Below are 19,314 nucleotides of genomic sequence, written 5' to 3' on the forward strand. Positions count from 1 at the left end.
TCTGTGCATTTCAAAGGAGTGTGGAATCAAGTAAGAATTAGCCACAGTTGGGTTAGATTAAGTGTCTGATTTATAATTCAGGGATACAGAATAGTATCAGAAGGTGCCCAACAGTGATCGGGGACGCACAAAATGCACACAGCTTTCCTAGGCTCGCAGAGGGGCTCAGCCTCTGGACACTGTTTATGTAAGATGTGGCTTCACAATTTAACAAGCTTATTTTTTATTCCCTTTAGACCTTGAGTGCAGAGGTTCAACGTCAAATGCATCATTATCATCACTTGTTTATACAGAATCCTTCTTTTCTCTCTCCTTCATTCCCTCCCTCCCTCTGTCCTTCCCTTCCTTCCTTTCTTCCTTCTTTTCCCCTCTTCCCACCCTCCCTCAGTCTTACAAAATGCATAGTGTGGTTCTTATGGCCTGTAATTTTAATTTATGTAATTGGGGTTGGATTATATCTCATTCTCTTCTAATTCACTTTTCAAACAGCACTGTTTTGAAGACCCAACCATGCTGCTGTGTTCACAGTTCTGCCCTGTTGCACTGAACTCCATGACGGGGGTCACACATTTAGTCAACAATGCCCCTAGGGATGGACACATGGTGGTTGCCAACTCCCAGCCACCACAAAGAACTCTACAAGGCACATTGTGTCCCCTTGTGAGTGTGGAAGAATTTCTTTGGGATGTATAGCCAGGAGAGAAATTACTTAGTCATAAGGTACATATATACTTAATTTAATGAAATAGTGCTTGATCCTTCCTCAGGACTGGAGACCCCACGCTAACCCCAGTAGCTCTTGAACATTCAGGGATGCCCGTACATCTGACAACACTAGATATTACGCATCCTAATTTTCTCCAGCCTAATTGGTGTAAAGTGGCATCTCATTGTTATTGAAATTTACATCTCTTTGATAATGAATGAGTTTAAACATCCCCTCATATGCATGAGAGTTTTTGGATTCTCCTGCAAATTGCCTGTTCATATCCTTTACCCATTTCCCCCTCCCCCAAAGGTGCCTATTTATTTATTTATTTATTTATTTATCTTAAAATATTTTATTTATTTATTTGAGACAGAGAGCTAGTGAGGGAGAGCATGAGCAAGGAGGAGAGGGAGAAGTGGCTCCTTGCAGGAGCCTGATATGGGGCTTTATCCCTGGATCCTGGGATCATGACCTGAGCTCAAGGCAGATGCCCTACCAACTGAGCCACCCAGGTGCCTCCAATTTTTTTCTTACTAATTCACAGGTGCTTCCTGCATATTATAGGTATTAGTCCCTTGTACATTATGAATGTCATAAATAATTTCTCCCATTCTGATAAATGTCATAATGGTCCGTTTTACTCTCCTTTTAATTTTGATATAATCAAACTAATGAATGTTCTGTTCTATGATCTGTGCTTTTGAAGTCTTAAGAAGTTGTTCTCTGTCACAGAGATTTGAAGATTATCTCCTTGATTTTCTTCTGTTTACTTTGTAAGTTTATCTTTCACATCCGGAGTCCACCTTTGTGTGTGGCGTTAGATAGAAATCTAAGTATATTATTCTCTGTACAGAGAGCCAGTTTTCCTGACACCACTTACTAAGTTTACCATCTTCCCCTCTATTAATTTGGGTTGGTACTTTATCATATTTTATAGCTCCCCATATATAATATAATATTATATTGAATGCTGTACTCTCTGAGCCATTTGTCTATTCTTGTGCTAATACTACACTTTTAAAAACTACATTATTTTGTTTTGCAGCCTGTCTTAATATCTGGTAGGGCAAGAGGCTTATTTCTTACACCACCACAGGCCTGTTCTCCTCACCACTTACATCACCATGCAGGAAATGCACTGGTCCTTTCCACCCTTTACAGGAACCATTTGCAGACATCTGTTCCCTCCTGGTTCTGGAGCCAGTCTTCATACTGAAAAAAAGCACATCCTCATCCAGGAACAGAAAGTCAAACCTGCCCAGTAAAATCTGCACAACATCTTAGCTCTGTTTTTGTTCCTAGAAACTTCACTTCTTCTTATCAGCATACCTGAAACCAACTATAGTAGCCCAGATGCTGGAGGTTTTGTTCTTTCTGTTTCATGCCCAGGATGTTGGGAGTGTGTGCCTGAAGCAGGGATTTACGCAATCACCAAGAGAGCAGGCTTCTCTTTGCTTCTTGCACCCCCATCTTTGTCTTGTGCCTTTTATCCTTAGAGTGCAAAGTGGTTGGTCCACTTCCAGGCACCCCAATTCCAGGTGGGAAGAGGGTAAGTTCCAAACATAATGCCTACCCTTTTATCAGCAGAACAAAAATTTCCCAGAGAAACCCAGCCACTAGGTTTCGGCTTACATCTTATGCTTAGAACTAGATCAATGGCCACCCACATGGAGGGCGAACATCTTTATCCAGGTTACCTGCCACCCTGAGCAATAGTTGGGTTTGTGTGGTAATCAGCAACTACATCTCAATTTTGCCCAGGCTGCCCTGCACTGAGTCAGACAAGATCACAACATGTCAACATATCTATCTCTGCCCCTGGCCTACACACCTTCCTTCTGATCTCTTGCTCACCCTTGAGCCTAAACATGACCCAGGATACTTCCAGGCTCTGCCAACAGGAGGAAGAAGTATAAGGATTGGGGGGTTGGAGGGGCAGTGTCAAGCACACTGCTTCTCCTAAACTTTTCACTATAGCTTTGGCAGATGTTAGATCAGCATATTGCCTTTATTTATTTATTTATTTATTTATTTATTTATTTATTTATTTTTAAAAATGTATACAGTTTTTAAAAAGATTTTATTCATTTATTCACGAAAGACACACAGAGAGAAGGAGAGACATAGGCAGAGGGAGAAGCAGGGTCTTCGCAAAGAGCTTGATGCAGGACTCGATCCTGGGACCTCAGGATCACACCCTGAGCCCAAGGCAGATGCTCAAACTGCCGAGCCACCCAGGTGTCCCAGCATATTGCCTTTAAAATTGTTGAAGAAACTACGCAATGTCCATCTATGGTACTAATGAGAAGGGGACGTTTACAACTAACTATAAACAAAAATCTAGATGAAGCACACAGATATAATACTGAGCAAAACAAGTCAAACACAAGATAATTCTCTGTGTGATTTTATTTATATACATTTAATATATTTCCACAAATCGATATAAATACATTTAAAGTTATTCATACAAAGTTTATAAATGGACGAAACTGAAGGATGGTGATAAAACTCAGGAAAGTCACTACACTTGGCAGGGGCAGTGACTGTAGGGGAACCCCCTAGAAGATCTTCTGGAAAGTTTGTCATATTCTGCTGCCCCATCTGGGTGCTGGTTACAAGACAGTCATCTGTTTTGTGAAAATTCATTGGGTTTATAATATTTATAATAAGGACTCATTTCTGTTTGTATATTATTCTTTACTGAAAAGTTAATTTAAAATATTGCTAAAAGACAGGACGCCTGCGTGGCTCAGCGGTTGAGCATCTGCCTTTGGCTCGGGGCATGGTCCCGGAGTTCCAGGATCAAGTCCCACATTGGGCTTCCTACATAGAGCCTGCTTCTCCCTCTGCCTCTGTCTCTTCCTCTCTCTCTATGTCTTTCATGAGTGAATGAATAAAATCTTAAAAAAAATTGCTAAAAGGATGTCTATTACAGACACCCTTAGCTGTTTACCTACCACCCATTTTCCCCTTCTTTGAAGAGAGAATCTTCATCTTATTCAGGGAGCAGTCCCTTTGGTCAAGCTTACATGACTCAGGGGACTTTCTTTTTTCCCTTTTTAAAAAAAAAAAAAATTATTTATTTATTTATTTATTTATTTATTTATTTATTTATTTATGAGAGATACAGAGAAAGGGAGAGACACAGGCAGAGGGAGAAGCAGGCTCCCTGTGGGGAACCCAATGCAGGACTCAGTCCCAGGACCTCGGGATCATGACCTGAGCCAAAGGCAGAGGCTCAACCACTGAGCCGCTCAGGCACCCCTCACGGGAATTTCTGATCTCAATCTCAGAAAATGAACCCTGATTGGTGCAAATCAACAATGTTAATCCATTTTCCTTGGCCTGTGATTAGTTTAGGAGAGAACATGTGGCCCAATTCTGACCAATAATAATGAAGGGAATTCTGCTGGGGCTGTTCCTGAGAAAGGGTCATCCTTCTCTAAAAGATATTCACTATAATCTTTAATCTTGAGGATGAGGAACCCACACTAAGGAGAACCAAGAGAAGCAGAGAGAAGTGGAACTGGAGCCCTGACATCCTTTGCCTGGAGCTTCCCTTACCTGTATTTCTTGGCATGCAAAGTGAAAACCTATTTGAAACAGTATTAATATTCTTGTGTTGCCAAAAGCAGATGGACTAACAGAGTCATTTTGGAAAATATACTTGATTGCCCCTCAGCTAGCATTCTGCTCTGTTCTAGATATTTTTCCCTTAATTTTCTAACTTTGAACTATCTCTACCACCTGCAATTGTGTCAGGGTTATTTGTCCCTATCTTAAACCACATCACCCATCTTGTACTTGCTTATAGAGAGCAGTTGGAGCTGGGCTAAGTCCACACCTATCACAGCATACTAGATGTTAATCCTAGATTGGTAACAGCTGACATGGAGAGATGAGAGATGAATCCTTGGGGAGGTCAATGACCCCAAACCTGGCACCCCAACCTTTGTAGAATGTCGCCCCAAATTGTTGTGAGGAGTTGTAAATTCCTGAGCACAAGGGAGGTAGTTATCCAACAAGCCATTTCTCACCCCTCTGGACAGAGACTGCACCCTGCAATAGAGATTAAAAGTGCCAGAAAATTTTTTCCAGTTTCTCTTGCAGCAACAGACATTAGGACTCTCTTTCATTGAGACCCAAAGAGAAGTCTGCAGAGGTGTCTGTGTGTGTGTGTGTGTGTGTGTGTGTGTGAAAAAGGGAGAGGGGGAGAGAAATGGGGGTTAGGGAGGGATTCTGGAGAAGGACTTTCTCTCCCTATGAAGAGATCTTTGCTAGGAGAAGGTCTCCTTCCTGCCTTTTATCATGTTTACATGAGGCTGTGATGGCTGGAACTGTGGCAGCCATCTTATTCCTGCCAGGTTACAAGCCTGAAGAAAAAAATTGGACATATTTTCTTCCCCTTGCTAAAATGTAAGCTGAAGGAAGGAAGAGATTTTTAAATGTTTGTTAATTACTCTATCCCAAGTGATTAAACTATTACATGGCTTAGTATATCATCACTGAGTTCATGAATGAATGCAGAGGGTGTTAGAGAAGAAAGATGGAAAGAACCTGGACCCTGAGTGACATCACACTGACCATGTAACTGTTCTCACTTTGAGTTTCTTTTTATGTGAAATACTAAAAGTCCTTATTATGTAAGTCACTTTTAAGTTGGTGTTTTGTTACTTATGAAATTCCCTAACATAATTCCTTTTCTAGAATATTCCATTTCCGGGGCACCTGGCTGGCTCAGTCAATAGAGCATGCGACACTTGATCTTAGGGTTGTGACTTCAAGCCGCATATTGGGACTAGAACTTACTTAAAAAGAAAATGTTCCATTTCCAAGGTATTTCCTGGAGTGACTTTCTGTGTCCACTCCTGACCACCAGGAATACATTATTTCAGGGGTTGAGTCCACATGTGAAGATCATTACATTGCAATATTCCCATTTTATGGATGGAAAAACTGAGCTCCAGAAATAGTATGACTGTTTGAGAAATCTCTCAGTCCTGTTCCATTGACTCCCATGTGCATAGCCTTCTTGAGGGCCGTGCTTTGCCCACTGCTGCTGGTGAAGGGGTGATGGGGGGGATTCACGCTCTACTATGTGCCCTCCCCTCCTGGCCATGGCTGATGGACCCAGAGTCAGCACCTGACCCACAGGCAGCCAACACCAGTAATTAGAACTAGTTATCAGGGTAAGGCTATGGTAGGCCACATGCCACCCAAATCTGAGAAGGAAGTAGAAGATGCCCTTTGGAGAAAATGAGAAGAGGGAGACATGAAAGAAAGATCACCAAAGGAAAGTGAACAAGATCCCACAGGCAGCTAGCTGGTCCTGGGCTGTCATCTGACTGTCCCAAGTCTTGGATATTCTTTTGATAACTGACCCTTCATTTTCTACTCTGGCCAATAAGAAGCTCCATTGATTGTGTCCTCCACAAACAGGTGAATGATCTTCATACACAGGAATCAGACCATGTTGCCCTCTGGCTAAAAACATCTAAAGGCTTCCCAATCTCGTAGGGAAAACCAAGAGGTTCCAGGTACATTGGTCCTCTTTCCGTTCTTGGGAAATGCCCAGCCTGTCCCCATATCAGAGCCTTTGCCTTGTCCTTCTGTCTGGAACACTGAATCCCCCCAAAATTCACTGGGCTAGCTACTTATCATTGTGTAGGACTCCGCCCAAATGCCACCTCCTCCCAGAGGCCCTTCATGTTAGTTTCTGCTAAAACAAATTATCACACTTGATATCTTAAAATAACATCAATTTACTCTCTTATTGTTCTGGAGGACGGAAGTCTGAAATGTCATGCTGGGCTAAAAATAAAGACATAGACAGGCAGGGCTGAATTCCTTCTGGAGGCTGGGAGGGAGAATCCATTCCTGTGCCTTTTCCAGCTCCTGGAGACCACCCACATTCCTTCCGCCCCTTCCTTCATCTTCAGAACCAGCTTAGCAGCATCTTCCAATCTCTCTCTCATGCTCATTGCACACCCCCCACCCCCACAACTTCTTCTTATAAGGACCCTTGGAATTATAATGGTTTCACCTAGAAAACCCAGGACCATCTCTTCATCTCAAGATCCTTAATCACACCTGTGAAGTCTCATTGCCATATAAAGCCACAAATTCCCAGGTTCCGGAATTAGGCTGCAGACATCTTGTGGATGCAGGTGAGTTGTTATATTGCCCTCCTGCACCCTCCTTGACCATCCAATATAAATAGGTCTGCTCCTCCCAAAGGTCCTCTTTCCACTTGCTCTGTCCTCATTTTATTTACATCGCAAGTAATGTATTCATCTATCTCTTTACTGTCTGTCTTCCCCTAGGAGAAAAGGAGCTCTGTGAGGCAGGATATTGTTCTGTTTTGCCTGTTGTAGTATCTCAGCATCTGGAAACTTCCTGCCACAAAATAATCAGTATTTGTGAAAAAAATGCAAAGCAGCCTGGATGGATTTCTGTTTCTTGCAACTGAAATAGTCCCAAAGAGCAAACATAGTGGTACAGAAGGGGAAAGTGACTTGTTCCTGGCTGCCTGGCCATTCAGTGAGTGGGGGACACCGCACACAGAGCCCACTTCTCCTCAGATGCTTTATTTCTGAGACCAAATTTGGGTAACAGCTGCAGGGCAAGGACAGCCTCTGGGTCTAAAGAATGAAGCATGGGGGACACTGAGGGGCAGCCCTCACCTTGGTCATTCTGGGAAACTGTCTCTAAGGCCTGACTGGAAAGACAGGGTCAGCCCAGGTTTGGGGAAGGGGGAGCCCGATTCCAGGAGACGAGGAGGGGCTGGAGAGATTAACAACCCCAACACCCTCAGTAAGGAGCAGGGTCTGGAGACAGTGTCACGGTCCCTTCAGGAGTGAGGGACCGCAGATCGTGGGGCCACACCAGAATGCCAGGTCCCGGGATGCCTCATGAGTTCGACTGGATGGTGTCCTTGATCCACTTAGTGAATTGGCACAGGTTGGTGTAGACGCCGGGTCTGTTGGGCTGGGCACAGGGAAAGTCTCCCCAGGACACGAGGCCCTGTAGGGAGCCATTGCAGACCACAGGGCCACCTGAATCACCCTGCAGAGGAAAAAGGAGCCCATCCCCAGTGATGTGGGGAGGTGGAGGGAGGGAGACACACAGTGGAAGAAGGGCCAGGGCAGCAAGAGACAGAGATGCAGAGGTGGAAAAAGTAGAGAGGTGAAGAGACACAAAGACAAGGAAGGAGACACAGATAAAACAGAGACACAGAGAGAGGAATGTTAACATTTCCCTGTAAGTCCCACCTTTAGAAGTTCTGTTTGTCCTCTCCACCCAGTGCCATAGCTTCTCTATGTGTCTCCCTCACTGCATCTCCCTGTCCCTATTTGTCTTTCTTTCTTTCAGCCTTTGAACACCATATTTTTCTGACTAAGCATGCTTGGCATGGCTTCCTTTCCCTTCCTCATCCTTTGGCTGCCCCTGACACCGGTCCATCTTGCACCTTTGCAGAGAGGCAGCTCTCTGCCCCTGAAGGATGAGGCTTTCCCATCTTGGGCACCACTGACATTGGGGCCAGATCATTCTTTGCTGTGGCGGCCATCCTGTGCCCTGTCAGATGTTCAGCAGCATCCTTGACCTCTATACATTAGATGCCAGTCACCCCCTTCATCCTCCAGGTAGAGCTGTGACAACCAAAACTATCACCAGGAATTATCATATGTCCCCTGGGGTAGGGGGGGGCAGTTTGAGAACTGCTTCTTTGGGTTGCCTGTCCTCAACTCCCCGCAAATCCTACAGTTACTCTCTTATAATACTACTCACCACTCTTTTTTTTTTTTAAGATTTTATTTATTTATTCATGAGAGATGCAGAGACATAGGTAGAGGGAGAAGCAGGCTCCTTGTGGGGAGCCTGATGTGGGACTCAGTCCCAGGACCCCAGGATCAGGACCGGAGCCAAAGGCAGATGCCCAACCACAGAGCCACCCAGGCGTCCCTACTACTCACCACTCTTTACTGTGATTTCTTATGTATGTTTATACAAAATACTGGTATCAGTTATAAAGAAACCCAGAGCCTGGTTTCTTTCCCCAACAGCAGACACTGTTTCAAGGCAAAAGAGCCAGGCGGCCTGAATCTCTAAATTTCAACTTTCTTGCAGCTTAATTCTTCTCATTATATTTTCTGTAATATCCTTGCAGAGTTTTCTTTGAGATGCAGTTAGTTAACTGCTCTGAGCTTGGCTCCTTGTCTGTAAAATAGAGCTAATAATCATGGCTAAGTGACGGACACCTTGGTGGCTCAGATGGTTGAGCATCTGCCTTTGACTCGGGTCATGATCTTCAGGTCCTGGGATGGAGCCCTGCATCAGGCTCCCTGCTCAGCGGGGAGTCTGCTCCCCACTCACCCCTTCTCATGTCTCTCTCTCAAATGAATAAATAAAATATTAAAAAAACATAATGACGGGCGGCCTGGGTGGCTCAGCGGTTTAGCGCTGCCTTCGACCCAGGGCGTGATCCTGGAGACCTGGGAGCGAGGCCCACGTTGGGCTCCCTGTGTGGAGCCTGCTTCTCCCTCTGCCTGTGTCTCTGCCTCTCTCTCTGTCTGTCTCTCTCTCTGTGTGTCTCATGAATAAATAAATAAAATCTTTAAAAAAAAAACCCATAATGGCTAAGTGAGTTAATGAGCTGATGTGTGTGAACCACATAAAGCAGAGTCCCACATTATATTATCATAGGATTAGTGTTGTTACTACTTTTTGCTCCGAGTGGCCTCACCCTGACCACACACTGGTATGAAAAGCCACTTGAGGTCTGCAAAATGAAAAACAAGGTGCTAAGCTTGGCTCCAGAAAAGCTAAGTGGTTTTAAATGCTGACATTTGAGGGGCGCCCGGCTGGCTCAGTCAGTGGACTGCATGACTCTCAATTGTAAATTCGAACCCCATGTTGGGGGTAGAGATTACTTAAAATAATCTTAAAAATACTGACATTTGAATTAGATATGCTTTATTCTGATAAAAATCCCTCTGGCTCCTCCTCTATCCAGATATGTGTGTTTCCATATTAAGTGGGAACAGAGATGACGCTGGGAAGTTGCTGTAATTTTCAGGCTTGTAAAATCTGGGGAGAGGCACCTTTTCCCAGCCATCAGAAATGGACAGGAGTGCTCTCTAAGGCCCCAGCTTACTTACTAATTCCCAATATTACTGAAGTGTATGTACATCCTGCGAGCAGAAAGTGCCTTCCTTTACCTCCTTCTAGAACCCTTGAAAGCCTGAATACAGGGAAGGGTTTTGATTCCTGCAACAGTTTAATTTTAATTTCTGTCATCCTCAACAGATAGAGCTTCCATGAGGACGTAGAGGAGCTCTGTATTGGGAATCAACTGGCCCCTACCCATCTCTTCAGGCTCACCTCTTACTGCACCACCCCCCTTACTCCCCTAAACATTCTGGTTTTTTTTTTTTCTGTCCTTTGAACCAGCCAAGCTCCTTCCTGTAGTAAGGCCTTTGCACATGTTTTTCTTTTCCTTAATCTGTGCAAGGCTGGCTCCTTTGTGTCATTCAGTCTCTACCCACCTCTTTGAGGAGGCCCTTCCAACCACCCTTTTGAATATTGCCTCTCATCACTCACTATCATAAAACTATGTTTTATTGCCTACATAGCTCTTATATTCTCTGAAATTATCCTATTATGCATTTTATTCACCATTGGGTTTTTAAAAATAATTTTATTTTTTATTTTATTTTAAGTATTCTCCATACCCAGTGTGGGACTTGAACTCACAACCCCGAGATCAAGAGTCATGCACTCTTCCAATTGAGCCAGCCAGGCACCCCTGACATTTTTTTTTTTTTTTACCATTTTTGCCCTGCCAGCCCTTCCAACGAGGTTGCAATCAAGTCTCTGTATTAAACATTCTTTTTTCAAATACCTAGCAAAGGTTTTTATTTTCCTTCCTCAAGACAGTGTATTAGCATTTGTCAGAAAACTTTCATACTGTAGGCTTTGTGATGACAAGATACTTAACTGCCATCTGCTTGAAATTTACTAAAATAGGGATGCCTGGGTGGTTTAGCAGTTGAGCATCTGCCTTCGGCTCAGGGCGTGATCCCGGAGCCCCGGGATCGAGTGCCGCATCAGGCTCCTTGCATGGAGCCTGCTTCTCCCTCTGCCTGTGTCTCTGCCTCTCTCTCTCTCTCTCTCTCGCTCTCTCTCTCTCTGTCTCAAATAAATAAATAAATAAATAAATAAATAAATAAATTCTTTAAAAAAAAAGAAATTTGCTAAAATAAATAGACCAAACTGTGATGTCTATTACATGAAGAGTGCCTCCTTAGCGGTGATATCTGTATACAGTGCACAACCTGCCCAACCATATAAAGCAGACTTGATCTCTCCCTCTAGACCAGTGCTGTCTAGTATGGTAGCCACTAGTCACATGGGGCTGTTGAGCACTTGAAACAAGGCTAGCCCAAATTGAGATATGCCGTCATGTGATGCACACTTTCACAGACTTACTATTTAAAAAAAGAATGTAAAATATTTCATTTATAATTGCTTTATATTGACTACATTTTAAAATCAAACTACTTGGGATACATGGAGTTAGATAAAATTCGTTATTAGAACAGCTAACTTTACCTGTTTCTTTTTCGCTTTTTAAAATGTAGCTACCAGAAAATTTAAAATGACATGTATGACTCATGTTGTATTTCTATGGGACAGGGCTGAGTTCTCAACACTTAGCAAGTTTTCGGGTTACACAGTTGGTGCTCAGTGTGTATCTGCTGAAGGAATGCAGAAGTCCTGAGCCTTACCTGGCAGGAATCTCTGCCCGCCTCGTCGCCAGCACAGAACATAGTGGAATCTATCTGTCTGGGATAGGCCTTTCTGCACCGCTCGTCACTTAGCACAGTGATGTTCAAGCACTGGAGGACCTTGGGGAATTGTACTGTCAGAAACACACAAAGCAGGGCCACTGTGAGCAACAGAGAAGGATGGGGAGAGGCAGTGCTCAGAGGCAGAGAGGAGGAGAAGGCAGACATGGGTGGGCATCAAGAGGGACCTGGACTCTCACCGTTGGGGCTGTTGATTGTTCCCCAGCCAGATACCATGCAGCTGGTCCCAGCAGATGGACACTTCGAGGAGATGTTGATGGGCTTAACTCTCTGAGTCTCACGGATCTTTCTGTTCAGTTTGATGAGCATGAGGTCATTAGAGTGGCCAGGATGGGAATAGCCAGGATGGGGGATGGATTTGATCCCTTTGAACAACTGTTGTCCAGCTTCATAAACAGGTGACAGGGAATGGTGGCCAAGACGGATTCTGAAAAATCTAAAGAAGATGGTGAAGATTTACCTGATCCCTATGCCCATATCCAGTGCCGAGCACATCTCAAATCTAGTTTCAACCCCAATTCCACCCCATCCAATCCCCAACCTGAATCCTTTCCCCACACTGAAACCAACACATCTGTATTCCCAAACTTTGGTCTAACCACCTCAACCTCAAATCCAACCACCCCCAAACCCCCATAACTCTAATTCCAACCCCATATTCAATCCTACATCCATTCCTGCCTCTAGCCCTATTTCATCCCAATTCATTTCCTCCCATCTCCAATTCTCCTAATGGCATCTCCGTTCCAAATCATCAGCACGTGCATGCCCAGCCCCAAATCCAACCCATTCCCATCCCTGAACCTCACTCTAATTTTTCACCCACCCTCAAACCATCAACACACCAATTCCCAACTCCAAATATAGCCATCTCTAGTCCCATCGGTAACGCTCACCCTAACCTCATCTTCAACCCCACAGCTATTTCCAATCCCAGCACCATTTTCATCTCCACCCTACTCCATCCCAAACTCTAAAGCCACTCTGAATCACATCTTCATTCCAAACCACTAACATATGTACCCCTCACCCCAAATCCAATGCATCTCTAACTCCCACCCGCTACCACAATTCTCTCCCCATCCTAACCCCAGCACACCCAATCCACCCCAACTCCATTCTTAATCTCAGGCTAACTGTACCCCTTCCTCATCCGTGCTGCCTCTTCCCCCCAGGTCCTTCCCCCCAGGACTCCTCCCCTCCAGGCCCCCTGTCCTCCAGAGCCCCCCCACCCCACCCCCCGCCCCTGCCCTGTGCAGCCCTGCTCTTGTAGCCCCACTCACGGTTTCCGGCAGTGGGCCGCTGTGAGCAGCCACTGAGGATTCACCAGCACGGCCCCACAGTAGAGCTTGTTGGGCCCCAGCAACAGCGCACCCTGCCACGGCTGGGCATTTTTCTCGCAGTCGGTTCCATTCACGATGCGACTGCTGCTCCCCTCGTCTGCCCTGGTGTCCTCCTGGTCCCCAGCTCCAATGTCCCGGGTGCTTTCAGAGGGGCCAGTGTCAGAGGGGTTGTCGCAGGAGGTAACATCATTTGCAAGAACAGGCTCTGGGGGCAGAAAGCGGGTAGGGCTCGGAATCGAGGCGGAGCCTGGGCTCAGTGGGTGGGTCTTAGATCCAAGAGGTAGGACCCGGCAGAAGTCTGACCTGCAGAAGTCTGACCTCAATATAGGGGAATAGGGCTGGAGCTTTAGGGGTGGAGTCTGGAGTTGGAGGGTGAAGCCTATGAGGATTGCTAAGGCTTAGAACTCAGGAAAAGATCTGGTCCAGGATCAAGTGGTTTACAGGATTCGGCTGCACCTCAAGGTTCCTGGGAGTGGCTAGAGCTCAGCGGACGAGGCCTAGGAGGGGAAAGTAGGACAATCCCGGGGCGGAGCCAAGGCTCAGGGGGTGGAGCCTGGCTTGGCCAGGAGACCAGAGCTTTCATGGTGGGACCTCTCAGCTCAAGAAGTGGGGTCAGGCCTCAGTGAATGAGGTCAGGGTTGGAGGGGGTAGTTGGAGAGGCCAGGGTCACATGGGGAGATCGAGTCTATCAAGAGCCCTGACTTCGGGCAAGGAGGTAGGGGTTGGGTTCTGGAGCTGCAGATGGGGAGAGCCATGGAGGAAGGGGCCTGGCTTGCGGGAGGTGGGGGCGGCAGCCCAAGGGGACCCTGACTGTGGATAAAGTCTGGGCTAGCGGTGCGGGTGAGCGGGTGAGGAAAGGGGGCCGAGTCAGAGCCCGTGGGTGGAAGGAGAGTTGGGGGAACAGAAGCAGAAAAGTGCTCAGCTAGAGGGGCCTGGTGGCGGTGGCAACAGAGAGCAGAACTGATTTTTTGGAATTCTCAAACACAAATGTACCTCCTGGATCCTCCTGGCAATACCCTCCCCTCTACAGATGGACACAGATACCCCACTCCATCACCAGTCCCCCATAGTCTGTCTACTGATTCATATTCTTGCCGATGACCCAGAGATGCCAGGCGCTGGCACTGCCTTCACACTTTCCACACACACTCCAGGAAACACGCACACAACTACTGTCACAGATAAGCACACACAGTTGCATGAGAGACACACATCGTCTCCCCCAGGGTAGCTACAGGCACAGCTCCGTCTCATGGTGCACACACTTGCTGTGTGCCCACAGTTGGTGGCAGCCTCACAAGATCTCATGCAGGCACGCAGTGTCTCAGTAACATGTACGCATGTATGCATATACGTAGAGACCACCACATGCACTTCTGCGTGCAGGCACACTGGCATGGCGACAATATTATACTAAGTAAACCCCACATGGCAGAGTGCAAATGACCTGGCATCATACACCTTCACAGAATCACTGCCTCATCGTGACAGCCACTTCAGCACACCCAATCCCTTAAGGCAGGGATGGAAACTCCACCCACACAGCAGCACCACCACACAGACAGTCCCCTATAAACATGCAGTCACAATCACCGGTACATAGAACCTCAAGAGGTCACACAGCTCAGATAGAGCCACATGTAGTCTCGCACTCAGCCACAATCACACAACAGTAAACCGTTACCTGCAAGCACCTAGCCATACCATACATTTTCACGGTAACAAGCACTTCTGTTACATGCAATCTGGTGACACAGGGACAGTCATGCACAGCCACACACATAGTGTGCATTTGTCCACACAGATATTGAACCACACATGATCTTAAGTGCACACACACCCAGTCACACAATCACACACACAGCCTCCAAGGTAGTACATCTGTTACGGGCAGTCCCTTGATATGAGGAAAGTCAGCCCCTACCTTCGTCGCCCCCCCCCCCCCAACAGTGACAGGCACCCAGCCACACACACCGCCTGAACATGAATACGGACACCAACTCACAGTCACCCAGTCCTGGAGCCCAATCACACAGAGTCCCCCAGTCACCCATAGCCCCATGCATAGTTAACCGACAGGCACATACAAGGGTTCTGGTTACCTGTCACCCCCAGAATCAGGGCTGTGATCAGGGCACTGACCATCCACATCCAGGGGTGTCCTGCTGTAGCCATGGCCACTGTACCTTATGGAGAGGACAGAGGGCAGGGAGGTGCAGGTGATTCTGGGAGCCCTTACCCCACCTCCCTTCCTTTTCTGCCCCATTTCCCAGCACAGGCAGGAACTACAGGGACATTGCCCCCCAACCCAGAGACTATATAGACTTCAGAGGAGCAGACATCCAGCCCCCTCCATTGGGTAAAGAAGGAGGATAAAAAGAAGGAGTAGGGGTGCATCTAAGACACAGACACCTCTCCCTCCCTGTCCTCTTCCCCAGGCCTCACCTGCTATGTCCCCCAAGTAGGGGGTGGGGAACCCGCTCCCAGCTCAGCCACAGACTTCTCAGGCCTGTGCCGTCCTGCAGCCACCTCCTCCTCAGCTCCCGGCACTCAGCCTGGGTTATAACCACCCACTGATCCCCGGGGCGCATTCCCAGGTAGTGAGGTGCCCTGCCAGGCCTCAGTAATCACTCCTCCTGCCTCCCCCCACCTCCACCCCAAGAGCACCCCCCCACACCCAGTCCTGAAGGCCAATCCCTACTTCCCCGGCCCAGGCAGCTGAATGGGGAGGGGTCTCTGCAGGGCTGGCCTATCCTGCCCTGAATCCTCTGCCCCTTAGCCTCGAGCTCACACTTCTCACCAGTTCTGGGTGCTCTTCTAGGTACTTAGGATTTTTCTTTATTTTCTGTGTGTTCTTCACTCATTCTCCCTCTCTCTGACTTGCCTTATCATCTTCACAACTTTCTCTGTTTTTTTTCAAGCATTTACAGGCTTCCTTCTCTGTTTTTGCTTCCCTCTGAATCTTTCCAAGCCTCTCTCGACATAAAGCACCCACCAAGTATCTCCTCACCCTCTGCCTTAGGATCGCTATCTCTTTCCCTGTGTCTCAACCCCGTCTATTTCTGTCCCTCACTTTCTATTTCCCTGTGTCTCTAACCCTTGCCTTTATCTGTGTCTCTTGATTCTCTCTCTCTTTCTAATGATTCTGAGTGGTGCATATGCCAAACACACCTTAGAATTCTGGTCTTATTTTTCTTTACTTCCTTCTGCTTTTTTGTTTTTTACAGCATTGAAGTGGAATCAGGGTGCAAAAAACTTCAGATTTACTGTGTAGGACTTGATGAGTTCTGACATGCATATGCCTGACCATCAGCACCGATAGTGAGCATATCCATCGCTCCCTTTATGTGTCTATGATTCTCCAGCTGTGTCTCTCTATACCTCAGGGTCTTTCTTGTGTTTTTCCTTCTCTGTTACCTCTCTTTCCCTTGTGACTCTATCTTTCTCAATATCCCTCTGTCTCTGCCTCTGCACCTGCACAATTCTAGCCTTCTGTCCCTCCCCCTACCCCTTGTCACCGGATCCAAGTATCTGTATCTCTGCAAGTTTGTGTCCTTCTGTCTCCCTTGCCTTGCATTTGGGGTAGAGAAGACTTGAGCCACGTGGCCAAAGGGATCCTTCATCTCTCCTCCTGCCCTTCACCTTGAGGCTAGGACCACAGGGCAGAAAGGGGCAGGGATCCAGTCCAGGGGCCCCCTGCAGAGGGCTTGGTTGGGCTGGTGCAGCCAGGCGTGGGTGACAGGGTTGGGCCAGGCCACCTGTTGATGGGGAAAGAGGCCAAGAGGCCAGGATAGGGGGTGGGTGGCTCCTAGTCCTTTAGGAAATGGGGCACTGGGTGGGGATCCCAAAAGGTGGCTTCTCTCTCACCAGTCCTGAGCCATCTGGAGCTGCCTCTCCTGACCTCTTCATTCTAGTTATTCTTTCTATCTGGCCCTGACTCTCTGAATCCATCTCGAGCTGTGTCATCAAATTCCTGACCCAATGGGTTGTAAGAGCCAAATACTCATTCAACACCTATCTACTGGGCACCCACTATGTGCCAGACTGAGGTCCACCTGTGAACAAAATGGACAAAGACTCCCAGAGATCCTGCTGTCCTTGTGGAACTCACATTCCTTGAGGGCAGAACTGAGCTGTATTGCTCACTTCTGTTAAGCTGGCACCTGTTGAACAGAGGTTTTAGAGCCCTTGAGGCTGGTTTCAGTGTACGGGGGGTGGGGGGGTGGGGAACTGTTCTGAGGTTTATTTTGAGTAATGCAATTCATATCGAACACTGAAGTGTGACAAATCCAGCAACCCACTTTTTAATCTTTCTGGCTTACAACCTTTTTCATTCTAGACATGCCTCTCTATTCTAGATAGGTCTTTACAATAATGTTTGGTCTCATTTACAAACTAAGTTAATTAAGTGTGTTCAAACATTTTAAACTATATTTTTAGGGCACCTAGGTAGCTTGGTGGGTGAAGCATCTGCCTCTGCCTCAGGGCATGTCCTAGGGTCCTGGGATGGAGCCTCACATTAGGCTCGCTATCTCTGTCGCTATCTCTCTCTCTCAAATAAATAAATAAAATCTTAAAAAAATAAACTGCATTTTTAAAAAAGATTTTATTTATTTATTCATGAGAGACATGGGGTGGGGGGCAGAGACATATGCAGAGGGAGGAGCAGGCTCCATGCAGGGAGCCCAATATGGGACTCGATCCTGGGACTCCAGGATCAGGCCCTGGCCAGAAGGCAGGTACTAAACTGCTGAGCCACCCAGGCATCCCTCAACTACATTTTAAAAACCAACACACTCAATCTCTTCTGGGAGCCCTTCGATTTTTAAACAAACCTCCCAGAACATTTAGGAAAATGTATACATCTAGGTATAGTACACTTGTAAATATGATCGACATGATAGTCTTTCAAGTATCCAGCACTGGACATAAATTTGGTATGACTCCAACTTCAAAATCACAGACAAATGACTCATTTCAAGCTGTAGTCAGAATATCGTCCCTATAACAGGTAAATTCTTAGACATACAAGCAGCTTAACATGTAGAGATTCTGCTTCAAGAGAAGATTCACGTGAAGCCTTTAAAAAGAAAGATTTTAAGGAGAATTTTAATTTTTAAAATTTTAAAGAAGATTTTATTTATTTATTGATGAGAAACACAGAGAGAGGCAGAGACATAGGCAGACGGAGAAGCAGACTTCCTGCTGAACAGGGAGGCTGACTCCTGGTTCAGATCCCAGAACCCTGAAATCTTGACCTGAGCTGAAGGCAGACACTTAACCAACTGAACCACACAGGTACCCCTCATGTTAAGACTTTAAACACATCTATGCTCAGCTTGAGAACGTACCAGAATTGAGAGAACGCTAACCCTACAGCAGAGCATTCAAGGAACTGAAACTCTGGCCCAGGAGTTCAGGAGTTCAAAGCCCAGGAGTTCAAATTCCAGCTTGGCCACCTACTATCTGTGAAACTTTGGGCAAATCATGGAGCCTCTCTGTGTCTCTGTTTCCCTGTCTGTAGCATTGGAACAATAAAGACACTTAGTTCATAGGTTTGCTATGAAGATTAAATGAATTAATATATAAAGCCCTTAGACCAGCACCTGGCATACACTAAGTTAAGTGTTTGTTATTCATAGTATCCATTAAAGAAGATAATGCTCTCTTAATTAACTCAAGTTGATTTTGCTCTGGACATTCAATGACTGGTTCCTCCAGGTGACTCTGGTGCATTTCATGGCCCTATTAATCATCCACAACTTTGAAGAGGCTGGTCAAGGTGGACCCAGGCCATTCACGTGACTTAATATTTCCACATACACATAAAAATCAGCCACTCTCTGCCATCACGTGATTTGATCAACTTTCACCTTGTTTTGGTTCTTAAGACATGTGTGTTTTGTCCAAATCTGAAGACCTTTGCAATGGAGGAAGTTGGTTCTTTTTTTTTTTTAATTATTTTTTTTATTGGAGTTCAATTTGCCAACATATAGCAAAACACCCAGCGCTCATCCCACCAAGTGCCCCCCTCAGTGCCCATCACCCAGTCACTCCAACCCCCCGCCCACCTCCCCTTCCACTACCCCTTGTTCGTTTCCCAGAGTTAGGAATCTCTCATGTCCTGTCTCCCTCTCTGATATTTCCCACTCATTTTCTCTCCTTTCCCCTTTATTCCCTTTCACTATTTTTTATATTCCCCAAACGAATGAGACCATATAATGTTTGTCCTTCTCCGATTGATTATTTTCACTCAGCATAATACCTTCCAGTTCCATCCACGTTGAAGCAAATGGTGGGTATTTGTCATTTCTAATGGCTGAGGAATATTCCATTGTATACATATACCACATTTTCTTTATCCATTCATTTTTCGATGGACACCGAGGCT

General features: G+C 46.2%; 1 protein-coding gene across 1 annotated transcript; it reads right to left on the minus strand.

Moving 5' to 3' along the window:
• Window positions 1–7,283: 7,283 nt before the first annotated feature.
• KLK5 (kallikrein related peptidase 5) lies at window positions 7,284–15,461 on the minus strand. Its single transcript, XM_026014222.2, has 6 exons — window positions 15,369–15,461; window positions 15,026–15,109; window positions 12,864–13,128; window positions 11,760–12,016; window positions 11,500–11,633; window positions 7,284–7,777 (listed from the first exon to the last, which is right to left on the minus strand). Exons 2-6 carry the CDS (start codon window positions 15,096–15,098, stop codon window positions 7,622–7,624), a joined length of 885 nt encoding a protein of 294 aa, XP_025870007.1. The 5' UTR covers window positions 15,099–15,109; window positions 15,369–15,461; the 3' UTR covers window positions 7,284–7,621.
• Window positions 15,462–19,314: the final 3,853 nt, after the last annotated feature.

Source organism: Vulpes vulpes, chromosome 1, assembly GCF_048418805.1.
Source record: "Vulpes vulpes isolate BD-2025 chromosome 1, VulVul3, whole genome shotgun sequence".
Taxonomy (NCBI): domain Eukaryota; kingdom Metazoa; phylum Chordata; class Mammalia; order Carnivora; family Canidae; genus Vulpes; species Vulpes vulpes.